The 24,748-nt window shown below is 41.4% G+C and overlaps 1 protein-coding gene across 7 annotated transcripts in view; it reads right to left on the reverse strand.

Annotated features, from left to right (window-relative positions):
• Positions 1–24,748, reverse strand: part of IRAG1 (inositol 1,4,5-triphosphate receptor associated 1) — a 143,532-nt gene that overhangs the window by 25,510 nt on the left and 93,274 nt on the right. For all 7 annotated transcript variants that reach the window (XM_051964784.1, XM_051964785.1, XM_051964783.1 and 4 more), the window contains 8 exons: positions 22,823–22,858; positions 21,508–22,116; positions 17,360–17,438; positions 13,640–13,763; positions 8,543–8,573; positions 4,000–4,140; positions 2,831–2,962; positions 209–350 (listed from right to left, as the gene is read on the reverse strand). In XM_051964784.1, coding sequence (XP_051820744.1) covers positions 209–350; positions 2,831–2,962; positions 4,000–4,140; positions 8,543–8,573; positions 13,640–13,763; positions 17,360–17,438; positions 21,508–22,116; positions 22,823–22,858 — 1,294 coding nt within the window. The remainder of the gene's footprint in view (positions 1–208; positions 351–2,830; positions 2,963–3,999; positions 4,141–8,542; positions 8,574–13,639; positions 13,764–17,359; positions 17,439–21,507; positions 22,117–22,822; positions 22,859–24,748) is intronic.

Raw genomic sequence — 24,748 nt, forward strand, 5'->3', positions numbered from 1 at the left:
TTGTCTTCCTCATTAGACTATCAGCTGCTGGAGGGCAGGGTCTAATTCTGCCTTTCTATGAATCTGCAGCTCTGAACACAATGGCTGGTACACAACTGGGTAGTTCATGGCACGAGCTGCCTGCCTTGTTGCTGCAAGCCTAGGCTTTATGCTCCCCAGGGACCTGAGAGAGACTCTCTGGGATGACAGAAATTCCACTCGGTTTTACCAGAGGGGCCGTAGCTTCGACTTGAATTCTGGTTTGCTAATTTCTTAAATTCCATGAGCTCTGCGTGATCCTTCTCATACGTTCTCTTCAGATTCTCTACATACTGCATCATAACCTCTGCGGCCTTGGACATCCGCTTTTCCTAAGAGGAAAGAGACAGAAGAGGTAGATAAGATTAAAGAATCAAGACAGATAAATCATAACTTTGATTGATGGATGAATAGAAATACTAGAGGCAAGACCAAAGGAACCCAGATCTAGAACTAGAGGAATTTTAGAGATGATTTCATCCAGTTTTCCTCATTTTACAGATAAGGAAATTGAGACTCAGTTAGCTGAAGTGACTTGACCAAATTGGGTCAACAATAAAGGTGGGGTTCAGATCCAGATTCTCTTATTCTATCTGATGCTTTTTGCACTATAATACCCGGGAAGACTTCAGAATATAGGACAGACTTCAGAGCCTTGGAGGACAGCATGTCTGAGGTGAGAAAGGTCTCAAAAACCATTTAGGTAGTGTACCCTTCCATAAAAGCCTTTATAAGGACGGATGGATCCAAAGCCTTAGTGCAGGTTTTAAGTTTTAGTAGCTTAATCTTGCACCAAGACTTTTGGGACACCCTGCATATTTGCCAAGCTAAATGTCATAGAGAAGAATAGCTAAAAATAAGTGAAGACTATCAATGTGAGTCAACAGAATGACATGACAGCCAAAAGGCCCACCCCCCAGAGACATGAGACCTTCAATAGAGGCCAAGCATTTGCAGCACAATGGATAAGGTGCTGGGCCTAGAGTCAGGGAAATGTCATTTTCATGAGTTCAAATCCAGCTTCAGATACTTGTTATCTATGACTATGGGCAAGTCACTTCATCCTGCTTGCCTCCATTCCCCTCCCCCCAACTCCTGTAAAATGAGCTGGAGAAGGAAATGGCAGACCATGCAGAGTCTTTGCCAAGAAAACCCCAAAAGGTGTCACAAAGAATCAGGACTGAAACAACTTAACAACCACCATAATTAAGCACCTATCAGTTACCAGGCACTGTTCTGGGTACTGGGATTATTATAAAGGCAAAACCAGACTCTCAAAAACTTTCATTTTCTTGGAAAGCTATAGTATGTATATAGTGAGTATGACACATGATAATTTAAAGGGGAAGAGACTACTAGTGACTGGAGGAGGCAGCAGGGGAAGTTTTTCGAAGGAGATAATTCCTTGAAGGAACAGAAGGGCTCTGAGGGGCAGAGATGAAGGAGAGTGGCTTCCAGGCATGAAGGATACCCAGCTAGTGATACTCTGAGACAGGAGAGGGGATGTCAAGTTCAGAGAACACTTCTTTCTCAGCTAATCCTAAACCCAAAGACTTCCAGAGAGAAAAGAACTTCAGAGGTCCAACCCATACCTGAATAAGAATTCCTATTATTCCCATGTCTATCATTTAGTCTTTATTTAAACATTTCCACTGAGAGGAAACTCACTACCCTCCAGGGAAGCCCATTTAAATTTTGGGACAACTTGAATTGGTAGGAAATTTTCTCTAATATTGTGTCTAAAATGCTGCTTTACTACATCTAACCCTTGCCTTTAATGTCAGGCCAAATAAATCTAATACTTCTTCCATTAAACAGCTCTCCAATATTTGAAGATTGCTACTCTGTTCCTCTTAAATCATCCAAGTACTTTTAATTAACACTCTCCTGGCATGAACTGAAGCGCTTTCCCATTTTGGCCATTCTGTGGGCTCTGTCCAGTTCACCAATGGCCTTACTAAAATGGGACTCACACACCTGAACTCCAGCTATGGATAAGGCTAAGTCTTGGATATCATACGTCTCTGAAAGTGGCCCAAGATTTCATTGACTTTCTTTGCTGCCATATCCCACTACGGTAGTCAGTGAAAGCCACCAGAGCTTTCCTCAGAAGCTGTCTAGCCACGTGAGGCTTCTCAAGTTGTGAAGTTGATTATTTGGATCCAGATATAAGACTTTTTTTAGTCTTTCGTATGTTTCATCTCCTAGATTCAGCCCAATTTGTATGATCTGTCCTGGGTAAGGCCCTTCCTCTCTCTGGGTTTCACTTTTCACTCTGGTGTTCTTGAGGTTCTCTGAGGATTACGTTCCATTCATCAGCTATCTGTTCCTCATGCCTGCATTGTTCTCTCTCCTTACCTCTGCCTCCTAGCTTCTCTTAGGACTCAGCTCAAGCTCAGTCTCTGCATGAAGCTTGCCCATACCTTCTCTCAGAAATTACCTCCAATTTACCTTGTCTATATCTTGTATGTACATGGTTATTTTGCATGTTGTCTTACCCATTAGAAGGGACCATTCCACCACCTCCCCTTTTGCATCCCTGCATAGTACTTGGCACATAATAGGTATTTAGGTTCATTTTGGGGATGAGATCTGAGTTAAGGGAGGATCCATGCAGCTCACTCTCCTATCATGTCCGTCAGGGCCACTTGGTACCTGTGTCCCCAGCAGTGGTTTCTTAGGCTAATAAATTCAACAAATAGGTTACAGCCCCATGATGGAAGGCCCGATTACTTCCTTTAGGATCAGCAATGTCTTGAGATGAGCAGGGTCTGAAGTGAGGAAGTGGAAGGAGGAAGGCCAGTAGTCTGACCTGGCGAACTGCCCCAACCATTTCGGCACGGCTGGAGAGGCGAGCAGCCAAGCGATGTAGAACGGCAATGTCTTCCAACAGTTTCTCATAGGTCTCTCGGTGTTCACAGGGCTGCCAGATAGATGCTGAAGACTGAAAGGAGGGAGAAGATGGAATATTCTGAGTTGGGATGAAGGGAAGCAGGAATGGGGAAATCTGAATGCTCCCCCTCCCTGCCCTAGCTTATCCTTTCCTTTGCCCTTGCCCTTTCCTCATCCCATTGTAGCTGAGCTTAGGGGCTGAACTAGAGCCTCTGGATTGGCTGGCCTGCCCTGGAGAAGCTCTTCCTGGTTAGTAAGAGATTCAAACTGCCCTTTAGTCAGATTCATCCTTATACTTTGGCAAATTTGGGGGGGTGAGCTTCATGCACAAATCAAAAAATCTGGACAAAGGATTTTTTAAAACGCCAAATAAAAATGAAACAAACAACTGGACACTGACTAGCAGCCAGGGAAGGGAATCAAGAGGTAAGGGAGAAGAAGGTAGTCTCTCTCTAGGACTAAAAAGACTCCAAAAGGTCATACACCTACACAGATGATCTCAGCCCATAGCTCTTGCTTCGACAAACCTTTTCCCCATTCCTCCTCAGGCAGAATAATCTTGGAAAACCATTCCAAACCAGGGCTGCTTTTTGGATGGCAGATAAGAGGATAAAACTGAATCTGTCAATTTGTGATATAAGAAGCCCCCAGATGAGGAAGGAAATTCCTTCTACCAATTCAGGGCACCTTCGCTGCAATTTGACTTGCCCAAGATCATACAGCCATAATATGACACAGAGATGGGACCTCAACAGATCTTCTGGGCTTCAAGGGCAGCCCTCTATTGACTTTGTTATGTTGTCTCTTCATTGACTGATCAGATATGGTCATTTTAGCAACTGAAAATAGGGCATCTCCTTTTCCTCTGCCCACCAACTACCTTCTGGTTTAAATATAATCAATTCTTAATTTATAATTTAATTCCCTGGTCCCCATCACTTAACCCCCTTTCTATGTAACTCATCCAACTCTCATATACACAGTTCCCCTCCCCTCCCTCTCCCTAGGGGAAGCAGTTTGCTATAGCCTTGGGACATCTTGGGGATGGGTTGGCTCTTGGACACTCTCCAAGCCAAGTTCCTTCCTTACTGTGATTGACGCTTTGAAGTTATTTAGTTCTTGCTCCGTGTTCTCTTCTGTCAGGTTCCTTTCCCTCTCAGCTTGGCTAATTCTCGACTCCAGGGTGTAGCTGTCATTTCGAAAGGCCAAGGACAGTTGGACAAACACATTCTATGGAGGGGGAGAAGGGCAAGCAGGAGCTGCTGTATATTAGAAGATCTAGTTTATGAGTTATCTGTAGATTGGAATTTGAGACATCAAATCCAACCATCTCAATTGACCAATGAGGAAAAAAGGCTCAGACAACTGAACTGACTCCTTATGGGTAGTTAGCCATAGAGTTGATAATTGGATTCTGATCTTCTGATTATAAATCAGTTTTCTTTCTATCACAAGAATCTGCATTGACACAGCTTACCAAAACATTTCCATGTGCCTGACAAAACCTCCCTCAACAGGGCTCTGTTCTTTAAGCCTAAGGAGATAAACCAAATCTTAGCAAGGTGTTGATGGATGAGAATGACTGAAAAATAAAATAAGAAGAATTGCTCTTCTTCCCAGATAACTTGAATGTCTTACCTTCCAATGATACGTGAGAATGAAATTTCAACCACCACATGAGGACAATGGAGGGGATGAGTGGGGTTGAGGCTTTTCAAGAGATTCTAGGAAGAACATTAGATTAGATGTGGTCTCTACTTTTGCATTTGGACTTGCCAGTCACTGGCTCTGTGACATTGGCCAAGTCATTCAAACTTTATTCAATCCAAGTCACATCAATCAATGCGATCTTCCATTTCCCCTTCTGTACAATGAGGAGATTGGAAAAGGCCTTTTCCAATTTAAGATTATGATCCAAAGACTGCTAAATCCTTTTCTTCCAACTCTAAGATATTAAGAACCTATGAAAAAACTTCAGAAAGCCACAAAACTGGCAATATATGGCCATAGGAGACTTAAGTAAAAGGAAATGGAAAGAGTGCATTTCATTAAAGTTGCCCCTCTCTGCCCCCGCAATACAACTTTGTTCTTCACTGAATTGAAGAAAATCCATGATAGCCACTTTAGTTTAAATAAGCCAGGGGTCCTTAGCTGAGCCAAGGTAAGCAATTTGGATTAGCTGGGGAGATTTATGGCTGAAGAGTTTCACATGGAGAAGCTATATTTAAGGAAAACTGGTGTGAAGATATGTCTTGTTGATTTAAAAGGGACTTCGGCCAGTGTTCATATCACATTTCCCAGATTCTGCCCAAATAGCAATTTTAAATGGCTGCCAGAAGACTTTTTTTAAAGACCCCTAAGGTTCAATTAAAACTTTGTATAAACATTAGTTACAAAAAAAAATCTCTGAGTGCAGGAGTGACTTTTAAAAAAGTGGAAATTACAGAACAAGGGCTTCCTGGCCTGAGCCTATGTAGGAAAACACTGGGAAAGAGATTTGGCTAAATGGAAATTCTTCAGTGGAAGTAAGCTCTCTTTCTGTGCTGATTATATAACACCATGGATGCTACCCACATACTTACATTCTAAGTTGTCCTAGCTATGCCCTATAGATAGCTATATATAGGGATCTAGATCCCTATATATAGCTCTAGCCCTAATATGCCCTAGCTCTGTGCCAGTCTGGGAGCTTTCAAGGGCAAGGGACTACATCTTGAAATGTGTATATATATATATGTATGTATATGTATATATGTATGTATATGTATAATGCTTTGAGTTTGGGTGTTGGAACCAGAAACATCAAATTCTACTTATGATTCTTACTATGTGTGGGACCACAATGAATTTAAGCTCTCTAAGTCTCAGTTTCTCCATCTCTTGTGAAGATTAAAAAACAAGATAATGTATATGAAGAACTTTGCAAACTTTAAAGAGCTATTTTTAAAATTTTAATAGTATCTTACTTTTCTAAATACATGCAAACATAGTTTTCAACATTCGCCTTTACAAAAGCTTGAGTTCTAAATTTTTCTTCCTCTCCTTCCCCCTCCTCTCTCCCCAAGAAAGATATAGGTTAAACATGTACAATTTTTTAAAGAACTTCATTGATTATCAATTATTATTAATGATGAAGAAGATGATGATGATGATTGACATTTCCATGCATAGAGGAGGTTGTTCTGTGGGTTAAATGCAACTGGCTGCTGGCTGGGGGTAGGTATTTTGAGCCCAGACTAATTGGCTGAAGGACTCCATCTTGCTAGGGCTTTTGCTGATGGTCTTCAGCTATTAAGCAAGCAACTTAGGGCACACTTTCACAAACGCCTTCCCAAGTACCTGGCTACTCTCAAATTCAGCCAGTCCTCAGTCATACTACTCTGTCCTTGGGTAGCCTGAGAAAGCATTATTTATGATGAAGTTCTCTCCATTATCTGTCTGTGGATCCTGTGTTACAATGGGCAGCTTGGGATCCCTTCCGATCCCAGGCTATGTTCTCTCTGGCACCCAGGATTAGGGAGGGAGCTAGTCTAACAGAAAGAGCATTTGATTTGGAACCAGAAGACCTGGGAACAAATCCTCCCTCTGCTGCTTATACTTGTATGATCTCAAACAAGTTTCTTCATCTGTAAAATTGGAGGATTTTACTCCAAGGTCACTTCTAATTCTAAATCTATAATCTTATAAATAAATTCCTCATGCCATCTATTATTTCTGTATACTCAGACAAGGCAGGTAAATTCTTTTTTAGCATTAGTCAAAGAAAAGGTGATTAAATGGGCAAATATTCTGCAAAATTCTGGGATGCCTTTTCAAATGAAGTTAGTGATTTTTGCTTTTCAATGTTCTGATGTTGATCCTATCCTTGCCCCCACTTAGTACTTCCCCTTCCCTACAATTAATTAGTATTAATTAGGAACTGGCTGTATTTTGAAACCAGTCACCACTGGTATGAAATATGTACATGAACACATTTTCTCACATTTCCCCTCCTGTCATCTCCTCTCATCTCCATTTTGGGAGGTGAGATAAAATTTTTTTTTCACATAAATTTCCCCTGCCAAAAAATATTTTTTTCTGCTCTGAAAAAGCAATGTTGTCATTGATTGGAGCTTTCTTCTCTAAGCTGGATGTGATTTGCTTGTGAGAAGCAGGCAAATGTCAGAAAAACAAAGGACAAGAAATGGTTTTTCTGCTGCCCATCCCTCTCTGATACACCATGATAGGAGAATGACTTCTGCTCCAGCTAATTCTTTTTTTCCGTTCCACTTCCCTCTGTTTAGTTTAGTCTTGTGTGTTTGTATATGGTTATTGCAGGCTATCTCAGCCATTAGATTATGGATTTCTCATTGAGGTCAGGGACTCTTATGCCTTTCTCTATAACCCCAGTGTTTGGCACAGTGTATGGCACATAATAGATGCTTTATAAATGTTTACTGATTGCCTTCTTGCTTGCTTTCCCTGGATTGGTGCTATAATGCCTAGAATATATATAGTAGGTGCTCAATAAATGCTTATTGACTGCCCTCCCTGCTTACTTCCCTTGAATTAGTGTTCTGCAGGATTATAGTATTTGACACAGTGTAGGTGCTCAATAAATGTTGATTGAAGTATTGATCTGGGGACTCTTAACATACAACCAAATCTTTGTGGGAGAAATTAGCAACATGAGTTGGCTCTGCAGCAGCTGCCTAGTATTTTTTCCCCTAATCCCAGGATGTTAAAGACCAACTCTTAATTTTTAAAAGTAAAGCAGAGATAAACTCCATCTTTTAATTCTTTATGAATTAAGTTAATTCCTTAAATCATCCCATAATCACAGAAAAAGGCCTACCTTCTCTGCTCCCAATGTCATTTTTCAGGATTTTTTGAAGAAAACTTCAAGTAGCTCTAGATTCCAATGGCTTTTGTCCTAATTAGCATTATTTATGAATCAGTTTATCTATCCTCTACCTATCTATGTATTTGTCTGTCTATATTTTTCTATCCATCTATCTGTCTATACCTCTATTTTATCTATATCCATCTGTCTATCTATCCATCTATCCATGCATCTATCTGTCTGTCTGTCCATCTGTCCATCCATCCATCCATCCATCTATCCATCCATCCATCCATTTATCCATTCATCTATCTATCTATCTATCTATCTGTCTGTCTATTCATCCATTTATACATCTATCTATCTGTCTGTCTATTCATCCATTTATACATCCATCCATCCATCTGTCTGTCTGTCTATCTAATCTATCTATTTATAATCTATCTCAGAGGTGGGAAATGTTCTACAAAATAATTTGCATAATCAACCACAGGCAATGATGATCTGAAAGCTAAGTATAACTACTACTTAAGTTGTCCCACTGCTTGAGGTCTATAAGTTGATAATCTTGTATGGCCCGTGAATGATGTTACAGATATCCAAATGGCCCCTGGCTGAAAGTTTCCCCAGCCCCGATGTAAATAAACATGAAGATCTCAAAAGTGAATGAAGGTTACCAAGAATTATGGTGGATCAGACCCCAAGTAAGTCACATGGCATTCCCCTCCCAAACTTCAGTCTATGTGAATTGGGACAGGTCAGTTCAGCCTGGATCTGAATGGACTTTGATGAGAATTATGAGGTACTTACCTCAACTTCCTTTTCGGTAAGCGGAGGAGCACTAGGAGAAAGGGGGGAAAAGATGCTTATCATTTTACCTCCAAGGTAACTGAAAGGTAACTCAAATGAGATAATACTTGTAAAGCACTTAGTACAGTAATTGACACATAAAAAGTATTATATAAATATTATATTTTAAAAAGTTATTTTAAATAAAAATATTTTAAATAAAAGTTAAAAAAATATTTTATTTTAAATAATCAACTAATAAATCAAAAGCCCAGAGGGGACATTACTTAGTCAATCGAAGGCAGATCTTGGAGCCAGGACTACCTGGATTTAAGAAATTTCAGGCTTCTATATGAAGACTTTCCTGATACTCCCTTCTTCCCTGCAACTGCTAATACCTCTTTTCCAAATGTACCTGTTTTGTATATATCTATAAACAAGAATGTTTTCCTCCTCCCTTTCTCCTGCTAGAATATAATTTCTCCTGGGAAGGGACTTTAAATTTTTGTGTGTGTTGTACCTCTGGTACCTAGCATAGTATAGAACACATTTAATAAATGGTGTTGACTGATTGGCTCTAAGCCAGTGCACTGAGTGGGCACAGCATGCTTGAGAGGATGTTTGAGCCTTCAAAAGCTGTTCTAGCCTGTCCCCCAGATTTATGGCTGGAGAGACTGAAAGGAAACAAGGGAAGCAGCAGCTTTCTTAAAGGAGGAAGCTTGAATCTAGCGTGGAGGGGATGTCTGGTGCTAGCCAAGGACGAAGGAGGAACCGGTTTTTTCCCCCAAGTCAGCAGAGAAGTCTTATCTCCTGCTCTTGAGGCGGTGAGAAAGGGTGGCTCATTGTTAAAAATCCCTGGACTCTGTAAATAAAGCTGGGCCCCCTTTCTTTCCTGTCTTGGGGTGGTGCAAACTTGAATGTGGGAAGTGAGGGAGAACAAGGGACCTAAGAGCTTTGTCCCACCCAACAAGAGAACAGATTGAGGATAAGATGCTCAGGAAGCCCCACTTCCTCCGCCTCCTGGACAGAGGGGCAAGGTCACCCCTTCTCCGGGGAGGTGGGGTGCTGGTCACCCCTGACTGAAGGCTGCTGGGAGCCTTCCTGTTTAGGTGCTAGGGAATCTGCCCTGATGCTGTTTGCTGTGAGCAGCCGGCCTAGGACCGAGTGGCTGACTCACCCCTAGCTAAGAGTTAGATGAATCAGGTTCTTCACTTTGCCATCTTCCACAGGAGTGGCCCCTGGGCCAACTCACAACAAATCTCCCACTCCAGTCTGGAGCTTTGCATTTCTACCTTTCCTGCGGCCATTATTAACACTGATTATTCCATTTAGATTTAAAAAAAAATCAATAGCTAAGACTCCAGAGGGCACATTAATAAATGGACAGAAGATAGGGTCTCAAACTTGGGAATATCTACCTAGATTCAGGTACTGCTATTGCACACTTAGCTGCTTGGCCATGAGCCAGTCAATTAACCCTTTCCTGCTTCCAAGCAACTCCCAAAGATGCTAAGTTATAGATGGTTTGCCAATTAACACTGATAGTAGTTTCCTCAGTTAGACTATACTGGCCTGGAAACATCAGGGGTAAGTCAGACCTGAAGTGTAGGATTAAGAAATAGTGTGGCTCTAGAAATGTAGCCTGGTACTTGGGAGAAGTGAACTGAATATAACTCTGACTGTATATATTGGGCCAGGCATCTAGGATCCACTTTCCTTATTCCTAAAATCAGGGAGTTGAATTAATGTTCTCTAAATCTTCTCAGCTCTAAGGCCATTCTTCCTTCCTTCCTTCTTGCCTTCCTTCCTTCTGTACTTCCTTCTCTCCTTTCTTCCCATTTTTCTTTCTTTCTTTCTTTCTTTCTTTCTTTCTTTTCTTTCTTTCTCTTTTCCTTCCTTCTTCTTTCTTTCTTTCTTTCTTTCCTTTCTTTCTTTTCCTTCCTTCCTTCTTTTCTTTCTTTCTTTCTTTCTTTCTTTCTTTCTTTCTTTCTTTCTTTCTTTCTTTCTTTCTCTTTTCCTTCCTTCCTTCCTTCTTTTCTTTCTTTCTTTCTTTCTTTCTTTCTTTCTTTCTTTCTTTCTTTTCTTTCTTTCTTTCTTTCTCTTTCTCTTCTTTCTTTCCTTTCTTTCTTTCTTTCTTTCTCTTTTCCTTCCTTCCTTCCTTCCCTCTCTCCTTCCATCCATCCCTCTTTCCCTTCCTTCTTACCTTCCTTCCTTCTTCCTTCCTTCCTTCCTTCCTCTCCTCTTCCCTCCTTCCTCCTTCCTTCCCTCTCTCCCTCCCTTCCTCCTTCCTTCCCTCTCCTCTTCCCTCCTTCCTTCCCTCTCTCCTTCCATCCATCCCTCTTTCCCTTCCTTCTTACCTTCCTTCCTTCCTTCCTCCCTCATTAAATCCTTTGATTTATTTCTTCCATTTGAAAAAGAAAACATTAAGCTAATTCCTGCCCCACCTCCACATCCATTTAATAATCTGCTTGATCAATAGGAACTCTTCAGAAGTTTGGAAGAATTTACCAGGGAGAATAAACTATAGAACTTTGGGCTTGGAGTCAAAAAGATCTGAGTTCCAATCCTACTTCAGACACTTACTAGCTATGTGACTCTGGGCAAGTCGCTTAACCTATGTTTGCCTTGATTACCTCAACTTAAATGGAACAATAATAGTACCTGCCTCCCCAGGTTTATTGTGAGAATCAAACACGCTAATATTTATAAAGCACTTGGCACATAGTGCTTAATAATGTTTATTGAACTGAACTGAACTCAAAGTAGGGCTGGATTGGGACTGACCATACCAAGGGGCAATGAGGCAGAGGAGAGGATATTTGTCAGCAATGGGTCTGTTGTGGCTGCCTGTAAAGAACCCAATAAATTCACCTGATTTTAAGAACCTAGTCCATTCTCTGAACTGAAATTTGGTCCTTAGAATCATCAGAAACCAGCAGAGCTGAATAGGACTTTGGGGAGAGCAAAGAAAGGAATACTATATTTGAAGTCAGAAGATTTGGAATCAAATTTTGGCTCATCTGTTCACTCCTTGTGTGATCCTGAATGCACAGAAATCGCTCTGGATTCAGATCACCAGAGGAATTTTCATGGAGGAGTGGGTAAATACCCACTGGCAGGGAGGTCCATTAGGTGGGAGAACAAATTTTGTACCAAATAGATATTTGATTAGTACAGAATCAGGCCAAAGGAAATGGGCTTTATTTCAGAAATTTGCACCTCTCTAGGATTTAGTTTCCCTCTTTGTGAGTCAAGGAGATTGTTCTAGACTAAGGTTTCTTAAATTTTTTCCATTCACCATTTCTTTTCACCCAAGAAATTTGTATACAACCCCAGCCACATAACTATCTTAACTAAATATAGAAATCAAACATTTACTGATAATAAATTATAATTTAATGACCCCCCACATTCAGTTATGAGACCCATATAGGGTCATGAGCCACAGTTAAAGAATCTTTGTTCTAGAATCCTGTCCATTTCTAAGTCCATCACCAATTCATTTAATTTATAGAGAGGAAAAACCACATCCCATTCAATGTTACAAACTTAGGATTATATTGATATTCAAGGGTTTTTTTTTTCTGATCTTAGGTCTTGAATCTTAGAACCTCATTTATCTAGAGTGGAAAGGAACATTAGAGATGGTCTGGTACAATTTCCTCATTTTACAGATGAGGAAATGAGACCCAGAGAGATCATAGTACTTGTTGAAGGGTCTCCCAGGCAGTAAGTGGCAAAGCTAGAATTTTGAAACAGGTCCTCTGACTCTAAATACAGCTTTCTTTCCATCAGACCACATTTGGGGCAGCTTGATGGAGTGATGGATAGAGCACTGGTCCTGAACTCAGGAGGGCCTGAGTTTAATGGATCTTAGACACTTAATACTATCTATGTGACCTCGGGCAAGTCACTTAACCCCAATTGCCTCAAAAAAAAACCCCCATTATCTTTCTACTGGCATCACTCTCAAACTATAGTCTCAGTCTCCTGAGTCCAAGACTACATCATGGCTTTATAGTAAGTTTCAGACTACTTGACCTTTTTTGTGTTGGCTTAGTTAAGAAAATATGAATTTCTCTTGGCCTCCTGCAGCTTAATATGCTGTCTCTGATAGGGCCACCAAATGCCTGATAGAGGGGGTAGGGTCTTCCTAAAAAGGTCTGAGAGAGTGCAAGACATAGTGGGAAGAGTATTTTATCTGGAGTCATAGATGAGCTCAAAAAGTGAATTGACCACTATTTGGGGGAACTTGTCCAAGACATTTAACCCCTGTGAACCTCAGTTTCCCCATGTATAAAAGGAGGAAACTGCTCTAGATGGCTTCCCAGGATCCATTCCAATTATAAATCTGCACTCTAACTTCTGTGATGCAGAAATATGGCTCTCAGAGATGATGGGCCAGACCGGGAAATCTTGCCTTTAAAGACTAGTCAAGGAAAATTATTGTAACCTAACGACTTGAATTCTCTTTGTTTTTGACCAGATTGTGGGCTGTGATTTCATCCATTTAGGGAATTCTCTTCAAACTATTCAGTTTGACACTTTCCCCACAATTTTTGGTTTTAGAAAGTAGCCTGGGGCATTGAGTTTAGGTGACTCTGCCCAGAGTAACCCAGTCAGTACATGTCAGTCAGGACTTGAATCCATATTTTCCTGAGTTTTAAAGCCAACTTTCTATCCCCACCATCTCAATTCAATCCTGAAAGAAAAAGTAACTTCTCCTGATATTAATTCTAGAGCAAGACGGAATGGGAATTGTGTAGAATTTGGAGGGAGTCAGCTTCCCTTGGCTGGATTTTATACTAACCAACCACTTTCTGGACTGGGATTTGATATTCTACTCTAAGAGCCTACCTGCCAGGAAATGTTGCCTCCTCCAGTAATTCCCCTCCGACTTTTCTAGACCACAGTGATTTCTCTTTTCTCTGAACTTTTGCTGTCTTTCAGCTCTCATTCACATAGTTTTACATTGGTTCCCCACCCCCGGCTTCCATGTCTAATTTGTCTCTGTATCCCACAAAGAATGCAACACAGAGATGGATAGAGACATCCCATTGCTCTGCTTGAGCTAACCGGAGGAACATCAAGCTTTCTGGAGACCACGCTGTGTTTTACCTGCCAGGGAGGGCCTTATGAACTCGTAGTTTATGGAGCAGCACATCAGAGATGTTGGGCATGACGTCACAGCCACTCTTGGACTCTTCCTCTTCAATGCCCGGGGAAAGCTCAGAGGGGTGTCCTGCAAAGTGACATTTGGGGATCCCATTTAAGACCTTCTATTATATTAGAAACACACTGGCAAATTATCTTCACCTAAATCATTCTCTTTGACAAGTGGAAGGTTATATTGCCTGGTGGCCAATACAGGGCTTATTTTGTCCCTGATGAACAGGCAGGATCTGTTGGTTATTGACCAACAGACCAACTGTTTCATGGCACAGATTAGTAGTTACATCCCCCCAAAAAATCCCCTTTCTTTGGCAGGATTCTCAGAACCCAAGGGTTATCTAGCTGTGTTTCCTTGTTTGGTTCAAAACACTTACCCCGTTACAGAAAATGAACTTATCTATATGAGACTTAGGAACATTGCGGAAAAGTATAAAACCTGGGATTTTCCACGGGGAGATAAGAAGGATAGTCAGAAGGTACAGGGACGCTGAGGAAAGACCCAAATGTCTCCCATCTGCACATTCGTCAGATGACTTTGTCTGATATTTTATAGCAAGAAGTGTGAAGCCATACCCCTCTCCCTTTTAGAATCACTAATTTCTTTAAAGTTTCCCCCCCACCAGAATGTCTTTCCACATGCCTCCAGTTGCTAGTATCTTTCCTTTATTACCTTATATCTGCTTTGCATGAGTCTTTGAGGGCTGCAGCCATCTTGTTTTTGTTTTTTTTTTATCTCTAGTACCTAGTAGGCGCTTAGTAAATATTTGTGGATTATTCATAGTTTCCTCTTCTCCACCTCAAAAGTGCTCTGTATCTTTACCAGTCACTTCAACTCTCCTTTCCAAGTTTGATCTTTCAAACTGTGCTCTTTTTATTCCCTATTGCTAGAATTCTGTCTCTCTGTCTCTCTCTTCTTCAAATATCTGTCTGTCCCTCTGTCTCTCTGTTTAGCCTTGGTTTCTGGTTCCTCTCAGGAAAACACTAGGAACAGAAATGAATTAATTTCTGCCAATGCTCCCCATCCTTGCCTCTGCCTCCGTGAAGACCCGGCCCAAATACTGCCTTCTGCTGTGGGCCTTTCCCTCTCCCCACTGCTCGTGCTTTCTTTCCCTCAGAAGGATGCTCTCCAAAGTGACATTTGGGGGTTCCATTTAGGACCTTTTATTGTGGTAGGAACACACTGGTAAATTATTCCAATAACACCATGTGGATCATGTATGTGCAAATTTTTTTAATGCTGTCTCCCTCATTAGAATATAACTCCCTGAGGGCAGGGCCTGTAATAATTGCCTTTCTTTGTATTCCCAGTGACCGGAACATGTTCAATCCCTTGATTCCCTTATTGATGGACAAAGCCTGGAGCTCTCCTGCTTGACCGTACACTGGACAGAAGGCTAGGCTGGACGAGCCTGAAGAAACCTTTCAATGTTGAGATACTCAAATTCTAAATTGTCTTGAATTTTTCCCACATTGTTTCATGTCTACTAACGTTGTCTTCTCGACACTTGAGTTTAAATATTGCTGAAGAGTTCTTGGAGCTTGTCATTCTTTTGTGTTGCTCGGAGCACATACGTGCATAATGATTGATTGAACAACACACTGTATGTCCCCCACATAGTCCATCCAAGACTCTTTGGCTGGAAAAATTCTCTCAGCTGGACCAAAATAAATATTTAAAAGAAAATTTGGAATTCGTATCCACATTAAGACATGGCTGTCCAGAGGGACTCATTCTTAGCCTTTGTTTCTGGTTCTTCTCAGGGCTTTGTCAAGGCAGCCTTTGAGACTCTGTTGAGATGAGGGGTGAAGGGCCACTGTTGCCATTAGATGGGGGCTTTCTGGGTAGGTTCCCCAAGAGCTCCCAAGGTCAGACCTTCATTGCCACCTGATATCTGAGCGGGCCTGAAGGCAGGCCATGATCCAGGAACTTGTGGAGAAGATCACAATCTTTCCTCATTTATATCTATTACTTCATTTGATCTTTATTAAATACGACCCAGTGAGGTTGGCTGAGAAGGCAGGGGATATTCCCAAGGAACCTGGGTTTAATCTTATTTCCACTATTACATGTGTGACTTTGGGCAAGTAATTTAATCTCTTAGGGCCTCATCTGTAAAATGTGGGGAGGGGTTGGACTTGATGGCCCCCTAAATCTGTGATCCTATGATCTTAATTCTGCAGATGGAGCAACGGAGGCCATGAGAAATTGGGTGACTTCCCAAGCCCATTCAGATAATAAGTGAAACCCTGCAGAATTGGAACATGGTGACTAAAACGGAGTTTAGGTTGCCTGAAGGAGATCCCAGAATAAGAGAGGAAATGGTCTGCTCCCCGTTGTCCCACTCAGACCATCCTTGGAGCATTCTTTCAAGGCTGGGCATTTGTCCGGCCTGGATGGACAGCCTTCAGATGAGAGGGTTCCACATCCTGCTGTAGGAGCATCATCTGAAGGAATTGGGGGTGTTTGGTCTTGGGGAGACAGGACTCAGAATACAAAAATGATAGTTATTTTCTAGGATTTGAAAGACTGTCATGTGGAAGAGGTATTTGATCTACTTTGCTTAATTAGCTAGGTAGCAGGACTTGGAAGCCAGAAAATCTGGATTCAAATTTCTCCCCAGATACTTACTAGCTGTGTAATCCTGGGCAAATCACCTGACCTTTATCTGTTTCAATTTCCTCATTTGCAAAATGGGGATAATGTTAGAAAATCCCTCTCAGGGTTGTTGAAAGGACAAAACATTAAAGCACTTTGCAAAAAACTTAAAGCACAACATAAATACTAGCTGTTTTTTATTATTTTTAATCTTCCAGTAAGATATGCTGAGAAAATAAAGAACTAGGTACTGATTATAATTACCAGCATGGAGTTACTTAAAGTCATCCAAGAAGGATTCCCAGATGGGAAATGAGCCAGATTTTAGAGGATGGGTAAAGAAATGGATATATAGGAAGAAAAAAAAAGGAGTAACAGCATGAGCAGAGAAAGGGAATCAGAAGGAAATCTAAAAGAAAATCTAGTGTGTGGAGGGAAATACTGGGTGCTTATGAGTAAGAAGTGGGAAATAAGGATGAACAGGTAAAGTAGAGCCAGATTGTGGGAAACTAAAAATGTATACAGAGGAACCTAGATTTGTTCATCGAGGCAACAGGGAGCCATTGATGATGGATGAGCAGAGGAGAGACAGGACCAAAATGATATTTCAGAAAGCTCACTCTGGCCACTAGAGGGATCATGTGGAGGAAGGACTGGAGGCTGGGAGACCCCTCAGGAGGCTTCCACAGTGATCTAGGTGTGAGGCAAGGGGGACCTGAAGACTCTAGTGAGGAGAAAACAGAGAACAGGGACATTCTGGCTGACATTAAAAAGAGGGAGATGATTGCATGTCAGTCTGTAAATATTTATTAAGCACCTACTATGCCGCCAGGCCTAAGTGCTGGGGATACAAAAAGAGGTAGAAAGATAATCCCTGCTCTCTAGGAGCTCACAATCTAACGGGAAGGGAACGAGCCAGAGTGATGGAGCGAGCTTGTGAGTAAACAAGCGAAACTTGTGAGCAGCCAGGAGTGGGACGCTATGATAATGGCCCGAAGAGGAAGGCTCCAGCCTCTGGCAGGAGGGGCTGCCACCTGGCTGAAGGGAGCCCTTGCCTTCAGCCTACTTACCTCTCTCTTGCTCCACAGCTTCGCTAAGATCTGGAAGTTTCAGGCCCACCAAGTTCTGGCTCCTCATCAGGATGTGCTCCTGCGCAGGAGGAGGAAAAATTATATTTTTAGAGTTTGGCTTAGCTGGGCATTGTCCACCCCCTCCTCCCTCCCGAGCAGGATTGTGTCCCTGCCAGCTTAAGCCTATTGCTTGAATCAACTTTGGTTGTTGTTGTTCACCCTTCATTCTTGAAACGGACAATGACATCCTGAGGGTGAGGCTTGACTTATGGGAGAGTTGGATTTGAGGGATGCAGAGCTGGGCAAAGTCAGCCTTGCTCTCTTGGGGGCAATTTCTGAAGTCCAAGGCCAGGAACTCCGTGCTTCCCCACTCCGGTCCTGGACTAGTCCTCTGGGTTGGAAGAGAAGGGCGATGGACAAAATGAGTGTCCAGGGCCACGTAACGTGGGAGGGCGTGGTAATTTAGCTTGTGGCCAAGTCCATGGGGAGCCCGTTAAAGGCCAGGATTCTCATTTTCCTTTTACATCCTGAAGATGAAGGGGAAAACTCGAATATAGCGGGTTCCCTTCCAAACCTGGTCATGCGCACATGTGCGCTCCCTCTCTCTCTGCCTCTGTTTGACTCTCTCCCTCTCTGTATCTCTCTCTCTGTCTCTGATTCTCTCTCTGTCCCTTCTCTTTCTGTCTCTGTCTGTCTCTCTCCCTCTGTGTGTGTCTCTCTCTATCTCTCTGTCTCTGTCTTCTCTGTCTCTGACTCTCTCTTTCTCCGTCTCTATCTTCTCTTTCTGTCTCTGACTCTCTCTCTCTCTGTCTCTGTCTTCTCTGTTGCTGTCTCTGTCTCTCAACATATTGGAGCCTGGATTGTGAGAGTGGAAAAAAAGAAGAAAGGAAACATGGGAAGCGAACTTCCACCCTCCTTCCCTCTCTCCACTTGATACCTCCACTTCCTCACCCCTAAGAGCACAGAGCAGCCGCCAGTGCCCCCCTGAGGGGCCATGTCCTCAGATCTGACTGGCGGAAGCCTTTTCTTTGGAAGGGATTCTGCGCACCCAGGAGGTGGGAGGCACAGGTTCCAAGTTCCTTAAGTACCTCCAAAAGCCTTTCTGGCCCCAGAATCTTCTGAGTCTCTGACCCAGAATGCAGAGAGCTCAAATGTCAGGGAGGGAATGTTATATGAATTCTATGGACTGTTCTGGGAAGAGTTTTAGACAGTTTGTTGATAGATCACCAGGAAGGAAGGATTCTTGGAACTCGGAGGGAGCCAGGGTTATTTCATCTCTGACCGTGACAGTACTTGGGACTGACAAGGTATTTAGTCATCTGGTTCCTGTTTACATGTCACATACTGTACGTGGAAACCAGGAAGCCAGGCAGCCTGAAGTATGCAGGGCCGGCCTTTCCTGCGGGACTCACACACATGTGAATAAGGCACCTTCCCCTGGAGCACCTGGAATGCTGGCTCGTACACTCGCTGTCAGTCAATCAACAAACACTTCCTTATCAAGCATCCCTTCCAGACTCCGTTCTAGAGGCAGGGAGCACTAAGAAAGATGGCGAGACATACAGACTTCCTGGAGCCCTCTGGAATCGCACAACCGAGTGTCCTTCCTCACCTGAGCCTGTTAAATCATTGCCCTTCCAGCCCTGCTCAGAGACCACCTGCTCCAAGGAGTCCTCCCAGAATCGACCCTTCCTTCCTTGGACCACCTGAAGGACCTTAGCTGTACCTCTGCTGTGTACTTAGCCAGCTTTATTTAAAACAGAGGTACTTATGTTTTGTCTATTTTTTTCTCTGTCCATCTCTTCAAGAAATAATAATAATACTTCACATTTATATAGCTCTTTAGGATTTATAATTCTTTTTTGTGTTAACTCATCTGATGCTCATTACAACCCTGTGAAGCAGCTGGGATCATTATTATACCCATTTCACAGATAAGGAAATTGAGGTTCAGAAAATTAAAGTAATTTATCTAGGGCAACACATTTACTATTGTAAATGTCTGAGGCAAAATTTGAATTCAGGACTTCTTTTCTCTAGAGCAATTTTCATCTTTTTATCACTTAGGCAGATGAGTCTGAAAGAGCTCAGATCAACACTGCTTGATGCTGAGGCAAGTCACTCAGAGTCGGAGAGCGAGGGCGATCTCCTTCAGTGGAGGGGTGTCTGCAGGAGGGGTTCACAACCGAGCCAAAAGTTCACACTGGGCCCAAAATGTCACTTGGTCTTTAGAACAACCTTCTGCATATAGTATAGCCCTTAGCAATGCTCATTGGATCAAATATAATAAGAACAATAATTATTAATATTAATTGTAATTCCATGATGTCTCTCATTAATATAATAACCACTGTAATATATAATGCATGTAATAAATATATAATAAATGTCATGTATAATTTACTTTTAATAAGCATATTCATATATTATACAAAATATAATATGACATATCGTATATAATATACATGATAAATCTTATAAATATTAAATATAATAAACATAAAATACATATTATATATAACATAATATACAAATAAAGATATAAACACATATGATGATTACTTAATATATTATATGCTATGTACTATATTGTGTATATAATATATTGTATACTATATAATAATATAGTATAAATATGTAATAATTATAATATAATTATTGTATTAATGAGAGGTAACATGGAATAAAGGATGGAAAGCCAGCCTCTGAGTCAGGATGATCTGAATCTAAGGTTTACTTCTGACACACACTGGCTGTGTGACCTTAGGCAGATACTTAATCTCTCAGTTTACTAAGCAGACTTATAAGTCTAGAAGTTTTAGAATATTGTGATATGGGAGCCACCTGCCAGTGGCTGCTGGAGGTCTTACTCAGACCTGTAGGATGGATCTCTTCATGTGAAAGGATGATAATGATGATGATACAAGGAGCCTGAGAGGCAGTTGCATTGTCTTGACCTCTCTGACTGAGAGGCTGTTGCTTTGTCTGACCTCCCTCCTCTTCCCTCTGCCTCCAATTTATTTCATTCCCAATCCACAAGCAACACCTGTGTCAACAAAGGCTGCCCTGCAACTCCTTCAGATGTTATGATCCACAGCTGGGGAGGCTCTTGGAGAATTGACCTGCTCCTTCACCTAGGTATGGTCCTTAACAGAAGAAATCACAAGTTTGTGTGCAATGGTAGAGGGCATTTCCTAATCAGAGCATATATAACACACACACACACACACACACACACACACACACACACACACATATATATATATAACATACACATATATGTACATATATCTATCGATATAGATATCTAAGGTCTTTCAGACTTATATGTCTGGGTGATAAAAATATGAAAAATTACTTTCTACCCTCAAGGCACAATAGCTAGAGCATAACACTTGGAGCCATGAAGATCTGAGTTAAAATCTTGCCTTAGACATTAACACCAGTAAATGTGTTGCCCTAGACAAATTACTTTATATGTGTGTGTGTGTGTATATGTATGTATGTATGGATGTGTATAAAAAGATTATTATAAAGGTTTGTCCCACACATAAAAAAGGAACATCCTCAGTGCCCAAATCGAGACCCTACTTTACCTCCGAATTGTAAGGAGAAGTGAAGTGAGATCATAGCATCATAGTTTTAGAGCTGAAGAAGACCTCAAAAGCCAGTCTCTTCATTTTACATATGATGAAACTGAGATCCAAGGAGGTTCTGCGCCTTACCCAGGTTACAGATAGTAAATAGCAAAACTGAGATTTGATTCCAGGTCCTCTGACTCCAAATCCAGTATTCTTTCACTATATTAGGGTTAATTCACTGTTTCTAGGGCTAATCTACTTTGCTCCTAAGGCTAGTTTACTTTGCTTCCAAGGCTAGCCCACTTCGCTCCTAAGACTAGTCCACTTAGCTTTCAAGGCTAGCCCTCTTTGTTCCCAAGGCTAGCCCATTTTGTTCTCAAGGCTAGCCTACTTTGTTCCTAAGGCTAGCCCACCTTGCTCTTAAGGGTAGACTACTTTGCTCTCAAGGCTAGCCCACTTTGCTCCTAAAGTTAGTCTACTTTGCTCCCAAGGGTACCCACTTTATTCCCAAGAATACCTATTTTATTCCCAAATCTAGCCCACTCTTTTTTTTTACAAAGAACAAACCTCTCTGAGCTTGGTCAGTTTCTGCATTCGTACAGGTTGAACCTGGATCTGAAAATCTTTGAATCCTGATGATTTGGGGAGCTTGTTGCCAGCTTTGCTGGGAAAGCGTTTCTCTTCTTCTGCAGCTGCCAGTTTGGTGAGGACCTTGTCCTTCGGCCCCTGTTCCAAGGGGTTACTGTCCCAGGACACCCCCCGCTGAAGAGGAGGTCGGAATCCAGAAGGCTTGAGGTCAGCTTTTGAGGGGGTCTTGGAGTTTGGTGGCTCCCAGGCTGGGCCTTTTCCCTGGGGCCCTTGGGCAGCTGGCCCTGGGCCTTGGAGATGACTTTTCAGGGACGGGTCACTCTCCTTGGGTTTCTTAAGAAGCTGCTTCCCTGGGTCTTTTTCCCCAGCACCTGCAGGGCTGTTCAGGGACATTTTCCCTCCACCTCCGCCAGAAGCCAGGACTTTGGGTGTACTGTTCTCTATGTGTTTAAGGGGATCAAAATTTTCTTTTTGTTCAGATAACGTCTCTTTGGATTTCTCAACAGTGGGGGAACGTGGAGCCAGTCGTCCCTGAGACACCTTCCTTTGGTCATTCTGCTTTCGGTCCGTTAGCCCCTTGGTGACATTCTAAAAGAACAAGGCTGTGATTAGATACAGGTAGATACACCTGATGCCAGATCAAGAGGGAATCTTCCCAGCTGTGGGATGATAAAGGATACACTTAGCCTTTCAGCCTCAATGTCCTCATTTGTAGGATGGGCATTCTTAATAGGTAAATTGTAGGTTTAGAACTGGACAGGAACTTAGAGGTCATCTAATTAATTTTCTTCATTTTTGTGGTTATAGAAACTGAGGACCAGAAAGGTTTCCCATGGTTACACAGGTAGCAAGAAGCTGAGTTAGAATTTGAATTCAGGTTTTCTGATATTCAATCCAAGCCAGAAAAAAAGAAAGGAATTTCAATCTAGGTCTTAAAACCAAGAAGGAAATTCTGATACTGTTGAAGAGGAAGAAGTGATGCTCCAGCCTTCATCCTCACCTCTTCCCCTCCAGAAACTTGGACTCTGACCCTGGAACCAAGGCTCCTTTAAATAAGGTTTCACCCATGACCTCACTTCCTGCCAAGCTTGGCTCCTGAACAAGGAGCACCATCATTAAAAAATAACAGGTGTGGTTGGCCAGTTTCTGGCATCCAATTATACAGAATTGTTTTCCCTTCCCTCCCAACAAATGCTGTCCAGTGGCCTGACATCACCAGCATTTTCTTCTTGTGATGTAAACTTCTGGACCTTGCACACAGATTGTTAAAACTGAGTAGGAAAAGGAGACTTACAGGTAGGTCAAGGTGAAATGATGGCTCATCTCCCTTCTGCAAGCAAGAAATAAACCGAAATTAAATATTTTAAATAAACCGTTGCTTCTTGAAACGTTGGCCTCTTAGTTGAGACAAAACAGATGGCTTTAACTATGTAAATATAAAGAGATTTTGCAAAGTAGAAACCAGTATAACAAAAATGACAATACTCTTGAACCCGACAAGTTCATTGCTGGGATTTTATCCTGAAAATATCATAAAAAGGAGGGAGGGCTTAGGTATACAGACCCTAAATTGCTCTTTTTGTATTAGCAAAAAAAAAAATGGAGAGCACCTTCTATGTCTAAAGGTTAGCAAATGCCTAAGTTAATTATGGTGTTTTTTCACATAATGAAATATTACAGTACTATAAAACTATAACTATACAAAATATTATGGAAAGACCCTCAGGTGATGATGTCAAGTAAAATTGTTAGAACCATAACTATATAGACACTGATTATAATTATATAGAATAAAGAAAGAAGGAGGGAGACAGAGGCAAGAAAGCAGAAAAGAAATAAAGCTGGCCAATAGAACAATAGTCTTTGCTTGTTTGTTAATTTATTTAGTTTTATCTTGTTAAATATTAGAGTCTTTGCATAATCAATCGAAGCACATTAAAATCCAAGATTTTGCCTTTCATTTAAAAATATTTACTTCCATGTTTTGTGGATGCTAATGAAGTATATGATAAAAAATTTTTAAAATTAAAGATGATGTAACCAAAATCAGGAAAATAAAAAGCAGATTGAGAAAAATTATTAGTAGCAAATTTACCTGATAAAAATTTCCTATTTAGAATCTATAAGAAATAGACACAAATTTCTAAACAAAAGACCCATTTTCTAATAGGCAAATTGACAGAAGATATGAATATTCAGTTTTCATATTCAGTCAGTCAATAAGCATTTGTTAAGTATCTATTATATATCAGGCATTGATTATAGTCTGGAAATGCAAAAAAAAAGTTCTTCCTCCAGATCTCACATGATTAGCCACAAATGAGAGAAATGTTCAGAGCAGATGGTAATAATGTAAGCAGCATCTGGAGGCCAGAATTGTTCATTTTCATGGTGCCTTTATAAATGAATATCCTTTATGTCAGATCTATGTTAAACGCTAGAAACCTGGCCAGTTCTGGGAGTCAACATAATCCTCCTAAAGGAATAAACATTTTTACCACTTTTTGTATCCCCAGCACTTAATACAGTGCCTGGAGTGTGTTTATTGACTGACTGGCTGGTTGATTAAAGTGAAGAGAGATAGGACAAGATGATTTTAAGGTCCTTTCCTGCTTTAAAAATCTGTGTCCTATTCTGGAGTGGGAGGGAGCACCTATCTGACTCATTAGTACAAAAATAGTCAAAGATGTTTTAACAAAAAGAAAAAACAAACCAACAAATCCTGGAAAGAGGTCTGCCTCAGGCCATGGGAATGATATATTAATATAAATAAATGTGATGGTTCCATAAGTCTTGACAAATGGGAAGGACAAGAAGAAATATGAATAAATTCATGAGATAACACAGGACAAAAGCCAGCAGGATCCAAAGAACAACATTCACACTGGATACAGAGAAGCATGGATACCATGCAAAGATAAGGGTCCAGAGGCAGAAACTTGGGTTCTAACCCAGCTCCAAACCTTCTTGACTATGGAACTGATGTTAAATAGCTTCATCTCTCTGACGCTAAGGTTCCTAAATTATCAAGTGGAGAAAATAATACTTTCACAGCCTACCTATCTCACAAACAAAGGGCCTTGTAAACCTGAAAGTGCAGGCAGGATCATTGTGTTGTAGACGAAGCAGTGTGTGATAGCAGATATGTCACACACTACACACATTTTGCAGATAAAGAAACTGAGGTCTAGATGAGAGGTTAAGGATTTGTCCAAAGACA

Source organism: Antechinus flavipes, chromosome 6 (genome assembly GCF_016432865.1).
Source record: "Antechinus flavipes isolate AdamAnt ecotype Samford, QLD, Australia chromosome 6, AdamAnt_v2, whole genome shotgun sequence".
Classification (NCBI taxonomy): domain Eukaryota; kingdom Metazoa; phylum Chordata; class Mammalia; order Dasyuromorphia; family Dasyuridae; genus Antechinus; species Antechinus flavipes.